The sequence below is a fragment of the Trichomycterus rosablanca genome, chromosome 19, assembly GCF_030014385.1.
Source record: "Trichomycterus rosablanca isolate fTriRos1 chromosome 19, fTriRos1.hap1, whole genome shotgun sequence".
Lineage (NCBI taxonomy): Eukaryota > Metazoa > Chordata > Actinopteri > Siluriformes > Trichomycteridae > Trichomycterus > Trichomycterus rosablanca.
Genome location: NC_086006.1, coordinates 3,926,850 through 3,943,267, shown reverse-complemented (window position 1 = coordinate 3,943,267; position 16,418 = coordinate 3,926,850). Strand labels below are relative to the sequence as shown.

The following is a 16,418-nucleotide window of genomic DNA, read 5'->3' as shown; positions in this document are numbered from 1 at the left end:
TTGTTAAAGACAAGTTAAGCAGTAACAAACAGAACTGGCAAAAAGGAACAGTAGTCACAAGTGAAAGTTTACTGACAGGGATGGACACGACTTTACAGAATAATTGATAAATGTCTTAAATATACAATTGCAACAGTTCCACACAGCAAACTGAATACTTCTCTGAGCTAATTTCAGCAGAAGCTGTACATTGTGATCTTTGTGTGGTGATTTTAACCATATTTTTCTAAAGCCAACAAATATGAGTCAATTTTGTCTAACCAGGTGCACCCTGTGGTGCAAATTCTTGCAATTTACCAAAGGTAAACATGATTAAACTAAAAGCCTCTGGAGTGCAGACTGTGAAGTAGATATGCACAATAAATAAGTCCTACAGAAATGTGCATATGTTCACAAATTTAAAATGTGCACACATTTGTTTGTTTGAGTCGGGAGTTACTTTTATCTCTCAAATAACCAAAAAAAACTTTGCTGTAAGTAAAATCTTGGTATTTACAGGAAAGTGCATCCCCAGAATTACTGTAGCGTTAATTAAAGTCATTAAATACATTATAATGAATGAGATTTTAAAGTTCACTGCATTCACTTTTTAATACTTTCACAAATGAAAGTATATAAAGAGGGAACGCTGGGCAGGGCAGCTAACACAGATCTAATCACACTCACACATTTATGCACTTACTCTCACCTGCGGCCAGCGAGTCCACTGCATGTTTTCAAAAGGTGGGAGGACAGAACCACACGAACATGGAAAAATATAAAATTGAGTTAAGGATTCAAACCCATTTATTATTATAATTATTTTGCAGAAAAAAACATATATTTAGACAGTTCCTAATCCAGGATCTTCATTGGTGACATGTCAACTGATGTGTTTTAACATTTAGGATATGTAACAAGTTGAATAAATCCATGTAAGATCTATCAACTATTAAATTAAAACTTCTGTGAAATTAGTCACGTCAGTCTAAAGCACAGGTGTAGTAAAGACAAAAAAAAAACACAACCAAATTAATTTTAAGAGCTATCATAAAAGGTCCATATATTATAAATCCAAATGTATAAAAATAAAATGTTTTTACATTCTGAAATATTTCCTCTTCAGTATAAAAATCTTCACTCTGAATCTCAAAATATGTGCCACAGTCAACAGTAACTATCACAATATTACAGTGTACTTCATCTACGTTTAGACAGTGTAAGAAATGAATGATACTACATTATATCATCATTTCCAAGAATTATCATTTGTATTCCAAATGGATTTGCATTGATTTGTTAGTTTCTTTGATTTGGATGAATTTGTATGACCATTTTTTATGGCCCATCCTCAGGCCTTCAAACATAAAATGTCTGATGATTCAGAAAAATCTGGGCAATTATTTGTAGCATCTTTGCATACCAGTGAACGCCTGCTTGTGTGTCATGAACATGCTCAGAATATTCAGTACAACTACATTTCTTTAAACATGTACTGTGGTTACATTTACTCATCATAGCGTGCACCACACTTGAACTGTTATTCATTATCTGTCCTCTGGAAGGAATTTGGCAAGAGGAACACGTTGTCTGAACCTCAACAGCACCTTGTTTGGTGGTTGTTCGAGGATTATCCGCCACGAATAGTTTAAACATAATGCGAACAGGCCCAAATGCCCAGTGTGCCAGTCTGTGATCCTCAATAGATGCATAGCTGGATGCCAGCACGCCATCCACAAATAGGTTTCCATGTTCTGTTAATGGGGCGTAAACTCCAATTCTTTCCTCCTGCATGACGGAGACTATTTTTGATGGATGCGTGCGACCATCCTTTCCAGATATTAGTACATAAGCTCCCCGCCTGACTCGACTGGCAAAGCAAGCGGAATACTCGTGGTGGTTTAGTTTGTAGCTTGCAGCCATGAAGATGAGGTGATTGGCAGTAAGGGCGAGCTGTTGCCCATCTTCTGTGCTTAAAATCAAGAAGTCGAACCTCCTTTTACTGTCCAAATGTATGAAAAGAAGGACACGACTGAAGATCATGTTACCTGACTCAGACAGAGCAAGCACTGAGTCTCCAGGCTGTAAATGTGACACTGGCTTTTGCAGTCCTGCAGCCACAGTCACCAGTCCTGATGCTGAGAAACAACCTCCTTTCTCCACTGCAACTGAGTGATCTGAGAAATCGAGAAACAGGGCAAATATTCAGTATCCCTCTGACACAAAATTAAATACGTAGTCAGTAAATTGATGGCCTGATCTACTACAAGTATTTGTGAGATAAAAAATGCAAAAAAAGTGCAAACAATACAATATACACAGTGCAGATAAACACAGTGTAACAAATACAAGGACCTACAATACATACAAAGTACATTTCAGGATCTATTTACAGTGGCCCAATTTAATTTATTAACAGTATAAAGTTACATCTGTTAAATAGACAAACTAACATTTCGCTGTGGTAAATTTAGGCTTTCCCATATTTCATCTTAAATTCCATATGTTGTCTATTGTCTGAAAATAAGATCTGTTCTTCTTTGCATTGTAATGTACTGTTGCTGTTTATTTGCAATTGCATATTTAATATCTTTATTAATATTAATAATGTTCAGTTCAGCTATTTGTGCAGCTAAATTGTTTCTATATTTTCATTTATTTAAATTAGAATGAAAAAAACATGACATTGACTAAGTGTGGCCAAAGTCTGTCAGTGCCAATGTAAATAGATTAATTTAGCATGTGCAGTGTGATATATAAAGCTTGAAAATCATTACAAATGCTAAGTCCAAGTGCAAGCTAATACAAGTGAGGGGCAGGTACTAATCTAATGCATTTTAGCACCCTGTTTGCTTTCATGCCATAAAAAGTGCATAACTGTTGAAAGAAAGCAAGTTATAAGTTCTATTACTTGTGCAGTTGTTGAGATGAAGAACTGCACGTCAGCTGGTGCTATTTGTGATGTAAGTAAATGTTACTTAATCATACTTACCAGCTTTGACAGAGCAGTGGACGTGATACTTGGACTCGTAGTGTACCCAGTCGAATCCGGCTTCCACCGCCAACTGAGCCAGAAGGCCGTACTTTTTTATGTCCCTGTCCGATGTGGTAATGTCCACAGCACGGCCTTCATAATGCAACGAACCAGGCGGATGATTATCGTCCTCATCCCAGGCCTCCGTCACTCGCAGTCGAACACCCGGCCATTGATTTATAACTGCAATGGCCAACCTGTTTATGCAATCTTTACACCGCTGCAGGAGAAAAACAAACAAATAAAAGGGGGTGATTTAATAAATCATGGATAACAACACAAATACCACAGATACAAACCAAAAGCATCTGAAATCCCCCACCACTTTATATAAAATTATGCTAATGATTATTTAAGTCCGATTATAGCCTACGACTGAAAGAGAAATGTGAACTAAACGTGTAAGCAGGATTCAGGAAAAGCATAGGAACAAGAAATATCATTGCATATTTACGATGGATTATAAAAAAGCCAATGACTTCAGCAAGGAACTCAACATGTGCTTCATTGAATACAGGAATAAAGGAAGAATATTGATATCAAGACTTTTGACAGTATCTTAGACAGCAAAAAACACAAGTAAATGTATCCTCAACCAAATCAAACCTAACCTCTCAGTCAAAGTCCAGATAACCAAACTGAAGCTCCTGTATTTTGGACACATTACGAGAAAAAACAATTTATGGGAAAATACATTGTGCTTGAAAGTGTTGCAGTAAAAAAGGAAGAGGAAGGCCAACACAAAACTAGATGGATACAATTAGAGGAATAAACAAGCCATTAAGAAGCCTAAAGACCCAAACAGAAGACAGGATGTTCAGGAGAAACACTATCCACACGGTAGCCAGGATTTGGAATCAACTTGATGACACTTAATAATAATAAAAACTAGTAAAAAGCAATTTAGCAGCACATCTTTATAACATCATATATTTTCTTAATACACAGGATACAATAAATTGTACAATAAATTGTGGCTTAATATAGCAGCAACTTCTATATTTAATATAGCAGCAACTTCTGTTACACTTTCCCTATTGTAATCACTGTTTACTAATAAAAGAATAATGAACTATTAAAAGACTTTCTCTTTACGACTGTGTATTTACTACCTTTGGATGATGGACAGCTAAGGATGTCCAACAGTTTTTAAAAACAATGCCAGCCATTCCAATGTTTTTTTTGGTCTGTTATTAGTCACAATGATGAGGAAGCATATCAAGATACAAATATCATTTGCCAGTGATTCTTGCAAGAATCCTGATGCATCCAAGTCACACTTAAATGGTATAATGGAATACAAAATGATCTTGTCCCATATGATTACATCTGATCATCCAGACCAATTTTGTTCTTGCAGTTTAAGGTGACAGTTTAAGGTTTTTTTCAACCTTAAATACCACTGCTCCTTGTACTGTTTATTTAAATGCAGTTAAATAACTAGCCTTATTTATACGAGCTCATATATAATATTAGATGTAATTAGAAGGCCCCTGTCATGACCCTGACCAGGATAAAGTGGTGGTAAAACAGACAATAAATAAATGAAGTCATGTCTCAGATTAAATGGCTTTATAGAATTACATTACCAATTTGATCATCTAAGTTGCTGTATGTAAATTTTGTATGTATGTACAATAAACCCATGATAGAACTCATTAAAATCCCAATGACTGCCAAATACATGTTCCCTGACAAGTTGGACTTTAAGTGCATATCAGTTGCTGTCAGTCCCCATAATGTGAAAAGAATTTTTCTATATATAAATATATACTGTATATATATACTGTATATATAAAGGGCCAAGAACATTGAAATTGATTGTTCTACCTTTCTTCCCACTTTTAAAAACATCTCATGTTGAACAAAGACTAAACACCCCAGCACTGAATTGTGTTTTGTCTTTCTGGCTTGGTTTTGTTCACACTTAACATCAGCAAATTTTTTGTCTGTGCATTCAGCGCCGATAAAGGCCATCAACATCCCCTTCAAAAGTGCCTCTAACAATCATAACAAAGCTACTGTAACTAATCTGCAACATTCTTTGGCAATTTCCAGCTACGTTACAGAGTAAATTCAAGGTCACATATTTTCCTCAGAAGATAGTAATATTTTCACAGAGCCTTTCATACACTTTGAGTTTAATGGGTGTGTTACAGTATCTGTACAGCCTACCGTTTATGTAGTTGAGGCACAGACTATGGTGAGCTTCTCAGAGCTGGAGATAATGCAGTGAATGATAAAACGTAGCTTGTCGTGGGAAATCTAGCATAGAGTATATTGAGGCTATTGAATACGAGTGAGAAAGTGCACAAGAGACAGACATGGGGGCAAAAAATGGCAACGAGAGGAAAAAAAAGACAACCCAGCTAAGTGAGAGGCCAGACTGGTGGAATGTTTGGGCATGCATTCGTGAATATGACAGAGAAAAGTGAAAAATCAAGCTGAGCAAAAACAAACCAGGGGCATTTTTCTCGCAGTGCTGTCTGACAGAGGCGTTTCATTGTCAGAACTACAATAGAGGCTTTTCCGATGCTGCCGTTACTTCAGCGGGCGAGAATTCTGTACCCCGCAGAACCACTAAAACATTCACAAAGGATGCCTTTCAGTGCTAGACAAGGAGAGAGCACATGCGTACATATACATACGCCAACTCTCAGTCTTGGTATCCGAAAGACACCTGTGACTCAGCTTCACACGTGTAGCCAAAACAACCTTAATGATTTCAGGGACCTGGATGATTTCCCACTAAGTAAAAGATTATGTGATTAAACATTTGTTTTATTTAGTTTTCACTGCTTCATACCTAAGAATTAGTCACTGATTTCTAGCTCTCGGAAACCCATGTAACACACACACACACACACACACGCACACACGCACACACGCAAACACACACACACACACAAAACACACATTCAAAAACACATCCAAAAAGGTTGGGATGAAAACATGTTTACCACTTTCAATTGAACTTCATAAAAGTTTGGGAAGTGAGGATACTAATTGTTGCCCTGAAGTTCTTGATATAAGACTTTTGACAGTTGTTTGACAGTCTATGGTCAGTGTTGTCTGATCCTTCATGTATGATGCGGAGGATGTATGATATTATGTACGGTAGGTGGTGAAACACCAAATTTTTTGCATTCATAAATTTGAAATTTCTGGAATTCATTTACAGTTCATGCACAATGTTTGGCATAAACTGATGAGCCACATTCCACCTTTGCTTTGCTTGGCTGAGCCTTTATGGATCCTCCTTTTAAACCCAATCATGGTTCTCTCACCTGTTATCAACTCACCTGCTTAAAATTGAATATAATTTAAAATGATGTAACTTACAAATTCTACAAAGCTTTTACTCTTATTAAGCTTCTACCCATTTTTATTGAGTTGCAGGCATCAAATTTAAAACATAATCTAGTTTTTAATGTTACCATTCATGTTACCACATGTCCCAACTTTTCTTATTACCACCCCAACTAGTGATAGTCTAAAAAATCACTATTGTCAATCTCCATTGTGTTGTGCTATTCTGCTTATTAAAGACAACCAAGATGGGAACCTGGGTTCAATCCTTGCTTCTGGTTGCTGGTTATGTGTTCCAACCTTGCACCCAGTGTTTAAGTGGCACCTGATGCACCACAACCCTGACCAGGATAAAGCACTTAAAGAAAATCAGTAAATCAATGACTAAGATGTGCTCTCAAAATACACTGGCTAACAAAACATTTAGCTGTGATGTAGGATTAAAAGTTCACCAAATATTCCATCCAACAAAGTCACACTGTAACAGATTAATCTTTGTCCATTTCAGAGCTGTAGAGTTAAGATACAGAACATTTCAAATGTGAGCCTCAGTACATGCATGTGCAGTTGGATACTGAAATCTGACTTGTTGTTGGTGTATTGGCTATTTCTAACTGCCCCCTAGATGTGAGAGAGTGCTGCAGTGATACCCTGTTCAGGGTGTGTTCCTACCCTGCGATATCTGACCATATGCTTGTTGGACATCCAAAATTAAAAGCATGGGCTATAATAATGAGCCCAAAGTAAAACCATGCCAGACATTTCCCAGAATTTTAAGAGTCTAAAGGTACTTGCTGAACGAGAGACTAGTACTTCAGAGAAACCCCTCTCTCAGAGGCGTGTGAAAACTGAGAAGTGTTTGATGGGGTGAAAATCAGGGGTTAATGCTGCAGGCAACTGCATTTCCTCTCCACCAAAGTTGTCAACCCATGTCTTTATAACGTCATACAACATTGTGCATTGTAGAGGAGAGGGCCTTCCCCAAACTTTTGCCACAAAGTTAAAAGTATACCGCTGTGAGGCCAAACACCTGAGCTACATATTTAGCAGAGGTGCCCACATACAGTATTTTTGACCATATAGTGAGGTACTAAGCATTCAAGCCAGCTTAGGATGTTGGGTACACTCTCCCAGGTATAAGGTACAAACCCTAATACTTCAACTTAGTCTTCTGTCCACAGCAATTATAACAATTTTGTCCTTATTAAGTTCACTCTGGTGTTTACGCCTGATCATATCTGCTGCAAGTAACATCCATTAGCCCAACGTTAAACATATCCCTGACCTTGACATGCAAAATTGTTATAAAACAGACATTGCAGTGCACATTTACATTGGGGTAAGGTGTAATGTTTTGGCTTTATAGTGGGTCCAGAGCCAGAAGAAAACAATGGCCGAAGGGCAGGGCATTATACACTCTTCCTTTTAATCATTTACTCAGTCACACCTTTAGGGGCTATTTAGAGTAGCCAGTCCACCTTCTGAGATGTAGGTGGAAATAGGAGAACCTGAAGGAAACAAGGTTTAAACTCAGGCCCCTAAGTCCCCCAGACTCCAATGCTCCTGTGCAGCACACACTACCTGTTGCTGCTTCTTAAATTGCTAATGCTTTTAAATAGAACCGTTTCTACTTGAATAACCATTAAAAAACGAATCCAATGCTTCATGTTGATGTATATATAGATATGGCTATATTGGCCCAATTTAATGTGTAATACTCGCCACTCTATCACTTTACTATTTAATATTGAATCTATATTTAATTTGTACCTTACACTGTATACTTGGAACTGCACCTCCCTGCACTTTTACTTTCATTCATTCATTTTTCACTCAAATTCTTCATCATCATTAATAGCTGCACTGTAGTTAGGCAATATATGTAAAACTCAGGTTACTTTCAATCTTGGTTGTTACGTTTGTGCTGTATAATACTAGTGAGACTTTAATTTCCTTCGGGATCAATGAAGTATCTATCTATCTGTCTGTCTGTCTATCTAACTAATTCTATCTTTAAAGTGATCTCATTTAAAATAGTTTGTGCTGCAAAGTTCTTACAATCCTTAACTTTTTTTTGTAAATGACTCACCTGCTGCATGTGAAAGCTGATGTGAAAACAATGGATGCACAATTAAGCCCAGCTTTCTGTACAAAGACGCATTAATGATTAGCCAGTTTTCCATTACCTTGGTCATGAAGCGGTCGGCTCTGGTGCGCTCCTCGTCTTTGAAGTCGATGTCGGGGTTGTAGTTGCACACCAGCTCGTTGAAGCGCTCTGAGTGGCGGCTGATCTTCCCCTCGGCTCTCCCGCTGGCTCCCAGGTTGTTCTCGGAGACGTTAGGGACGTGCTGTTTGTAGGCTAGAGGAGTGAGTCTGCGCACCCGGGAGCGCTTTCCGTATCCCGGTCCCGGTCCGCAGCCGGTCACCAGCAGCCACGCGCAGGTGCACGCCGCCGCCAGCAGGCCGAGGCGCGGTGCCAGCGTCATCAGTGCGGCCGGGGCTCCGCGGGCCGAGCGCAGGGGCTGCAGCAGCACCACCACCAGTACCACCTCCACCCAGCAGCACCTGCTGGCATTTCAGCGCCAGCCCGAATTAGCAATACACCCTCTCCCTGGGATTGAAGGCTGTAAATCATTCACCAGAATGAACTGCGCCACTGATCAAGTTCTGGCACAGAATGAAACAAGAAATCAGATCAGAGCTTAAAAAGGGTTCAAATGGCCAATAAAGGGTTGTTTCGATTTGACCCTGTGACCAAGATAATTTCACAGTCAGAAGTCAAATAATTACACATACATCTGATTTTGGAGCATCAATGTCCTTGTAGTTTAGATTGAAGTAAAATATGAAATAAAACAAAATAATTAAGTAAACCTAAGCAAGTTTTTCTAACTCAATTAATGAATGTGCAAAAAATTCACAAATCTGTGTAATTTAAATATATTAGTTAAGGTTCGTTTTAACACAAGCACTTAGTTTGTTCAAAAACATAAAGCATATTTTATTTCTAGCATAATTGTCTGTATGAAGGTTAATAAACTCCAGACTAACCTGATTATCTTGGTAAATAAAACTAGTTGATGCTTAACAAAATTGTATTAATATTCATTTTTATGTCTAGCCACTTTTTACTCATTTTAATATTTGCACAATGGTAATAATGGTCATTTATTTTAAAGTACAGACTGAACCCCTTCTAGAAGAACATCTTGCACCAGTTAAATTCTTGTCTCTTGTTTAATCACCCAGATAAATCTTAGGAAGCTTTTTTCTATTTAGAGTGTAGATCTATAGAGCCCTTCAGGAAGGATTCTGCAGTAGTTCCGTTTGCATCCTGTGCTGACAGCATGCAGGTCAGTCACTTCAGAAGCCACTTCAGATGTCCTGCTTCATCCTTAACAGCTAGGAAACGTCACAGGTGTCTCATCCCAAATCCTATAGTTCTTCTCGTCCGCACCATGGACAGCTCCACACAAACCCCTATACTCATCTATATATCAGAACACAGCCGGTGGAGGAGCTGAAACAGACCGGATTTGGTGTCGGTGTCTCTGAGTGCTGCTGATGCACTTCTAACTGAGTGCGCGTTCAGAGCTCCGATCTGTCTGAGCGCTTATAGGAGCGGACAGGACCGCCTCTCCCTTCCTGCACACTGACCACTACATCCAGCCTCCAGTGCGCCCTTAAGCACCATCCACATGCTTCATCACTATCAGATCACACGTGTGTAAGCTATAAATTAAAAAAGGGAAACACCTGTATTATTACACAGAGCTCTGAGACATACATACAGACATACACACATACATACACACATACATACATACACACAGACATACACACATGCATACACACATGCATACACACATATATACAGACATACACACATACATACAGACATACACACATGCATACACACATGCATACACACATGCATACACACATACATACACACATACATACAGACATACACACATGCATACACACATACATACACACATACAGTGTATCACAAAAGTGAGTACACCCCTCACATTTCTGCAAATATTTCATTATATCTTTTCATGGGACAACACTATAGACATGAAACTTGGATATAACTTAGAGTAGTCAGTGTACAACTTGTATAGCAGTGTAGATTTACTGTCTTCTGAAAATAACTCAACACACAGCCATTAATGTCTAAATAGCTGGCAACATAAGTGAGTACACCCCACAGTGAACATGTCCAAATTGTGCCCAAATGTGTCGTTGTCCCTCCCTGGTGTCATGTGTCAAGGTCCCAGGTGTAAATGGGGAGCAGGGCTGTTACATTTGGTGTTTTGGGTACAATTCTCTCATACTGGCCACTGGATATTCAACATGGCACCTCATGGCAAAGAACTCTCTGAGGATGTGAGAAATAGAATTGTTGCTCTCCACAAAGATGGCCTGGGCTATAAGAAGATTGCTAACACCCTGAAACTGAGCTACAGCATGGTGGCCAAGGTCATACAGCGGTTTTCCAGGACAGGTTCCACTCGGAACAGACTTCGCCAGGGTCGACCAAAGAAGTTAAGTCCACGTGTTCGGCGTCATATCCAGAGGTTGGCTTTAAAAAATAGACACATGAGTGCTGCCAGCATTGCTGCAGAGGTTGAAGATGTGGGAGGTCAGCCTGTCAGTGCTCAGACCATACGCCGCACACTGCATCAACTCGGTCTGCATGATCGTCATCCCAGAAGGAAGCTGACGCACAAGAAAGCTCGCAAACAGTTTGCTGAAGACAAGCAGTCCAAGAACATGGATTACTGGAATGCCCTGTGGTCTGACGAGACCAAGATAAACTTGTTTGGCTCAGATGGTGTCCAGCATGTGTGGCGGCGCCCTGGTGAGAAGTACCAAGACAACTGTATCTTGCCTACAGTCAAGCATGGTGGTGGTAGCATCATGGTCTTGGGCTGCATGAGTGTTGCTGGCACTGGGGAGCTGCAGTTCATTGAGGGAAACATGAATTCCAACATGTGCTGTGACATTCTGAAACAGAGCATGATCCCCTCCCTTCGAAAACTGGGCCTCATGGCAGTTTTCCAACAGGATAACGACCCCAAACACAACCTCCAAGATGACAACTGCCTTGCTGAGGAAGCTGAAGGTAAAGGTGATGGACTAAACCCAATTGAGCACCTGTGGCGCATCCTCAAGTGGAAGGTGGAGGAGTTCAAGGTGTCTAACATCCACCAGCTCCATGATGTCATCATGGAGGAGTGGAAGAGGATTCCAGTAGCAACCTGTGCAGCTCTGGTGAATTCCATGCCCAGGAGGGTTAAGGCAGTGCTGAATAATAATGGTGGTCACACAAAATATTGACACTTTGGGCACAATTTGGACATGTTCACTGTGGGGTGTACTCACTTATGTTGCCAGCCATTTAGACATTAATGGCTGTGTGTTGAGTTATTTTCAGAAGACAGTAAATCTACACTGCTATACAAGCTGTACACTGACTACTCTAAGTTATATCCAAGTTTCATGTCTATAGTGTTGTCCCATGAAAATATATAATGAAATATTTGCAGAAATGTGAGGGGCGTACTCACTTTTGTGATACACTGTACATACAGACATACACACATACATACACACATACATACAGACATACACACATGCATACATACAGACATACATTCATACATACAGACATACACACATATATACAGTACATACAGACATACCTACATACATACATGCAGACATACATACATACAGACAGACAGACAGACAGACAGACAGACAGACAGACATACAGTCATACATACATACATACATACATACATACAAACATACATACAGACATAAAGACATACTTACAGACATACATACATGAATGTGGCATTTACCTGTAAATTATATTGTATAATCCGTGTTTATGTGCTACAGTTAACACATTAAAAATCTCAAAATCAAAGTACTAAAATGTGCCAAAATGTTTAAACATGTCACATTTGAACACCCCCATGTTAAATTACACAATTACAGTAACACAGTCATCATACATTACTATTCGTAGCTGTTTGTTTCATTTGAAGGGTGTGTTAACTTAACCTATTTAGCAGCTGTCCAAACTTGCATGAAGACTGTAAATGTATGTTGAATTACCAATTAGATGTCTATGTCGTGAAACAATGGTGAAAATATATTCTTAATGTACTTCAATGTAACTTGATGTGTACACAATTTTAACATAAACCTTTCAATGAACTTTAATAATCAAGCTGTCCTGTATATATTTCAAATACTAACTTTAAAAGTGACTGTAGGTGTTTTTTTTATTGGTTAAACTGTAATGCAGACAGTAATTTTCCTGTATAAACTGTAAACTCCTTTATGATACAACAGCAAAGTGAGACTGGAATGATCATTCATTCATTCATTCATTTTCTTTCAACCGCTTTATCCTAGTCAGGGTGGGTCCAACAACACTTGAAAAGATCAAACATGAGGCGGGAACACACCCTGGATCAGAAGCCAATTCACTGCAGGGCACCATTTTTGTTTAACATGAAAATATGCAATGCAGGATGAAGAAGTGGGTACAGTGGCACAGGCATCAGGTAGTGTTAGTGCTGGACATTTTCAATGATTTAAGTTAGATCCTTATTTCCAGTTACTGTTGGTTCTGTGCTACTCTAAATTACCTGTGAGTGAGTGAAAGCGAGAGGGAGAGTCTGTAATAGAATAGCAGGGTGTGATCTCACCTTGTGCTCAATGACGGCGTGCCAAGTTCTGGATTCACTGCAAACTTGGTCAGGAAAACACAATAAAAAAACACATTACATATCGTACACATCAAGTCTTTCAGTAAATCAAACTGTATAAATTATATACACTGATCAGCCATAACATTAAAACCACCTCCTCGTTTCTACACTCACTGTCTATTTTATCAGCTCCACTTACCATATAGAAGCAATTTGTAGTTCTACAATTACTGACTGTAGTCCATCTATTTCTCTACATACTTTGTTAGCCTCCATTCACCCTGTTCTTCAATGGTCAGGACTCTCCCAGGACCCCCACAGAGCAGGTATTATTTAGGTGGTGGATCATTCTCAGCACTGCAGTGACACTGACATGGTGGTGGTGTGTTAGTGTGTGTTGTGCTGGTATGAGTGGATCAGACACAACAGCTCCTGGAGTTTTTAAATGCCATGTCCACTCACTGTCCACTCTATTAGACACTCCTACCTAGTTGGTCCACCTTGTAGATGTAAAGTCAGAGACAATCGCTCATCTATTTCTGCTGTTTGAGTCGGTCATCTTCTAGACCTTCATCAGTGGTCTCAGGACGCTGCCCACGGGGCGCTGTTGGCTGGATATATTTTTGGTTGGTGTATTATTCTCAGTCCAGCAGTGATAGTGAGGTGTTTAAAAACTCCATCAGTGCTGCTGTGTCTGATCCACTTATACCAGCACAACACACACTAACACACCATCACCATGTCAGTGTCACTGCAGTGCTGAGAATGATCCACCACCTAAATAATACCTGCTCTGTGGTGGTCCTGTGGGGGTCCTGACCATTGAAGAACAGCATGAAAGGGGGCTAACAAAGTATGTAGAGAAACTGATGGACTACAGTCAGTAATTGTAGAACTACAAAGTGCTTCTATATGGTAAGTGCAGCTGATAAAATTTATTGTGTTTAGAAACAAGGAGGTGGTTTTAATGTTATGGTTGATCGGTGTATGTTCAGAAATATAGACAATATAAACATAGTGGTGTTGTGTAGTGCTAGTTCATACTGCTGCAGTTGTAACTGAATATTAAAGCCTATGTCCTTACATTGACGGTTCTGTGGTAGCTTCCTGAAAATGCACACAGTCAGTGATGTCGAGTCATTATCTGTCTTTCTTTCCCTTTGTTTCCTTCTAATTGATAAGACGTTAACTCACCGTGGACCCCGTGCACCTACAGTCTCCGTCTCTGAAAACATCATGGATATTTTTATCCGGATTAGAACAATGGATTTAGATGACTGGAAGATTCATAATTAATGTTGCGATTTGAACTAAACGAGGAAGAACATTTCCGCTGACCTTCAATATGCATCCAGCACTTTGTCAACTAATATCATTTATTCTGGCAAAAAATGTGACAGACAGAGCAAAGGTTAGCATGCAGGAAAACTCTCCTTTACTGCCCGTTCAGTGTGTCACCTTCCGTTCTGCAGGAAAATTCTATGGAACTGGACTTTAAGTCACTAGAGATTGAATCATCCTAAAAATATGGTAAAGTAATCAGAAAAACCCTGAATAATAGTTAATAGTTAATCCATATTCTCCATGTTTTTGAAAAGTGAAAGGAAAACAGAGGTCCCACCAAAAACACAGTGACCACAAAGTCCAGAGCTGAGACTGCCACCCATAATTTATTTACATTGTGGTAAATGTATATGAATCTCTTTACTAGTGATTTTGGCATACAGCCCTACAAACCCCACAGACAAACACTAACGTTAGAACGAGTCGCTCCAAAAAGCTGAAAGTTGACTTTCAGCCTGACGGTGTTCGGGGTGCCACCTTTTCAACCATTTAGTCTGTTACGTTTCTGCCCTGCTACTGTGTTAGCTACCCCACATGCACATTTACTGTGAAGTAAACACATAAAAGCAACAGCATATCAGCTACAAAGTGATTGGACACAACACCACCAAATACAGACATCCAAACTGCCTCTGAAACCAATGTCAGCACAAAAGCGGTTCATTAAGGGCTTCATGGATTGGATTTCCATTGCCAGGCAGCTACACCTGAACCTTCATCATGCACAAATTTAAACGAGTTGGTGAAGTGTAAAGCAAATCACTGTCAGACTTATGAGCAAACACTACTTATGGGTAATAAATCACATATTAACACTAAGAAGTCATACAGATGAATTTGGGTTTGGTCAATGCCAGGAGAGAACAACCTGCCCGAATACATAGTGCCAACTGTTTTATGGTAAAGGAATAAAACTCTGAAGTTGTTTTGATAGCTGTTTTGATAGTTTGGGCTTGCACCCCTTTGATCCAGTAAAAGGACAATAGTATACTGCAGAATACAGTGACATTCTACAGAAATGTTCGCTTCCGACTTTGTGGTGACGAATTGTAAAATGCTCTTTCATGTTTCAGCACGACAATGTCTCTGTGTACTTAGTGAAGCTGTAAAAGAAATGGTTTGCCTAGTCAGACATGAAAGAACTGGATTTTGCACCACAGAGTCCTGACCTCAACCCCATCCAAAATCTATAAGGCTTTTATAGCAGCAATGTCAGGAACCAACTCCATATCAATGATCACGGTTCTATTCAACAAGGACATGTGGATGTAATATTTAGTGTCCACAAACCTTTGGCTATATAGTGTGTGTCAAATTACAGCAGACCTGATGCCAAAAAACAATATTAAATTGTTGTTAAATTCAAGTAGCCTTCCTTTAAAAATTTAAAATCCAATAGAGAACCAAAGTCAAAAAGTGTACATGCACTTGTATACATTTAATGGGGGGTGGGGGGTTAGGGATGCTGATGGAACCCTCCTCTTTCTATCTGGGCCTAAGACCGACACTGACAGGACGAAATAACAGAAATATATTAACATGAAGGAGTTAATAAGTTGAAGGCCCATCATCTGGTGCCAAAAAAGCTTTAATCCTGCTTGGAGTGCTGTCATAAAGTTCTAAATCATTTATTTTGGGTTGTCGGACCAGTTCTTTGAGAAACGAAGAAGAATTAGATCTCATCACCATTATTCTCTCCACCACTCTTTAATATCTGTAGCATTTTGTAAGGAGGCATTGTCATTATTATACAAAAATACAGTTTGCACTATATGGTGCGCCTCTTCCTGTAAAATTGCCTGACTGTTATACAGCTATGCAATGCTGTCAAAAGCTTCCATTTTCAGCCGATCTTTCTCTTTGTTAAAACCTTTTGTCTGTCTTTGTCATAAACCGCTTCAGGTTTAAACCCTGTACTGTTCCAGCACCCATTATTTGTTTTTTTTTAAATCCATCAGTTGTGTTAAATTGCTTTAAAACTTTACATAAGGATTAATGACTGAACTAAAGCT

The 16,418-nt window shown here is 39.2% G+C and overlaps 1 protein-coding gene across 1 annotated transcript; it reads right to left on the bottom strand.

Annotated features, from left to right (window-relative positions):
- Nucleotides 1–758: 758 nt before the first annotated feature.
- Nucleotides 759–9,156, bottom strand: dhh (desert hedgehog signaling molecule). The gene is made up of 3 exons (XM_063015033.1): nucleotides 8,509–9,156; nucleotides 2,972–3,233; nucleotides 759–2,156 (listed from the first exon to the last, which is right to left on the bottom strand). The coding sequence occupies exons 1-3, from the start codon at nucleotides 8,806–8,808 to the stop codon at nucleotides 1,339–1,341; spliced, it is 1,380 nt and encodes a 459-aa protein (XP_062871103.1). The 5' UTR covers nucleotides 8,809–9,156; the 3' UTR covers nucleotides 759–1,338.
- Nucleotides 9,157–16,418: the final 7,262 nt, after the last annotated feature.

Excerpts from the sequence above, each read along its gene's own strand:
- dhh (XM_063015033.1), bottom strand. The coding sequence starts at position 8,808 with ATGACGCTGGCACCGCGCCTCGGCCTGCTGGCGGCGGCGTGCACCTGC. Across the intron at positions 3,234-8,508 it reads CCGACCGCTTCATGACCAAG|CGGTGTAAAGATTGCATAAA; the intron begins GTAATGGAAAAC and ends TTTCTCCTGCAG. Across the intron at positions 2,157-2,971 it reads CCACTGCTCTGTCAAAGCTG|ATCACTCAGTTGCAGTGGAG; the intron begins GTAAGTATGATT and ends TCGATTTCTCAG.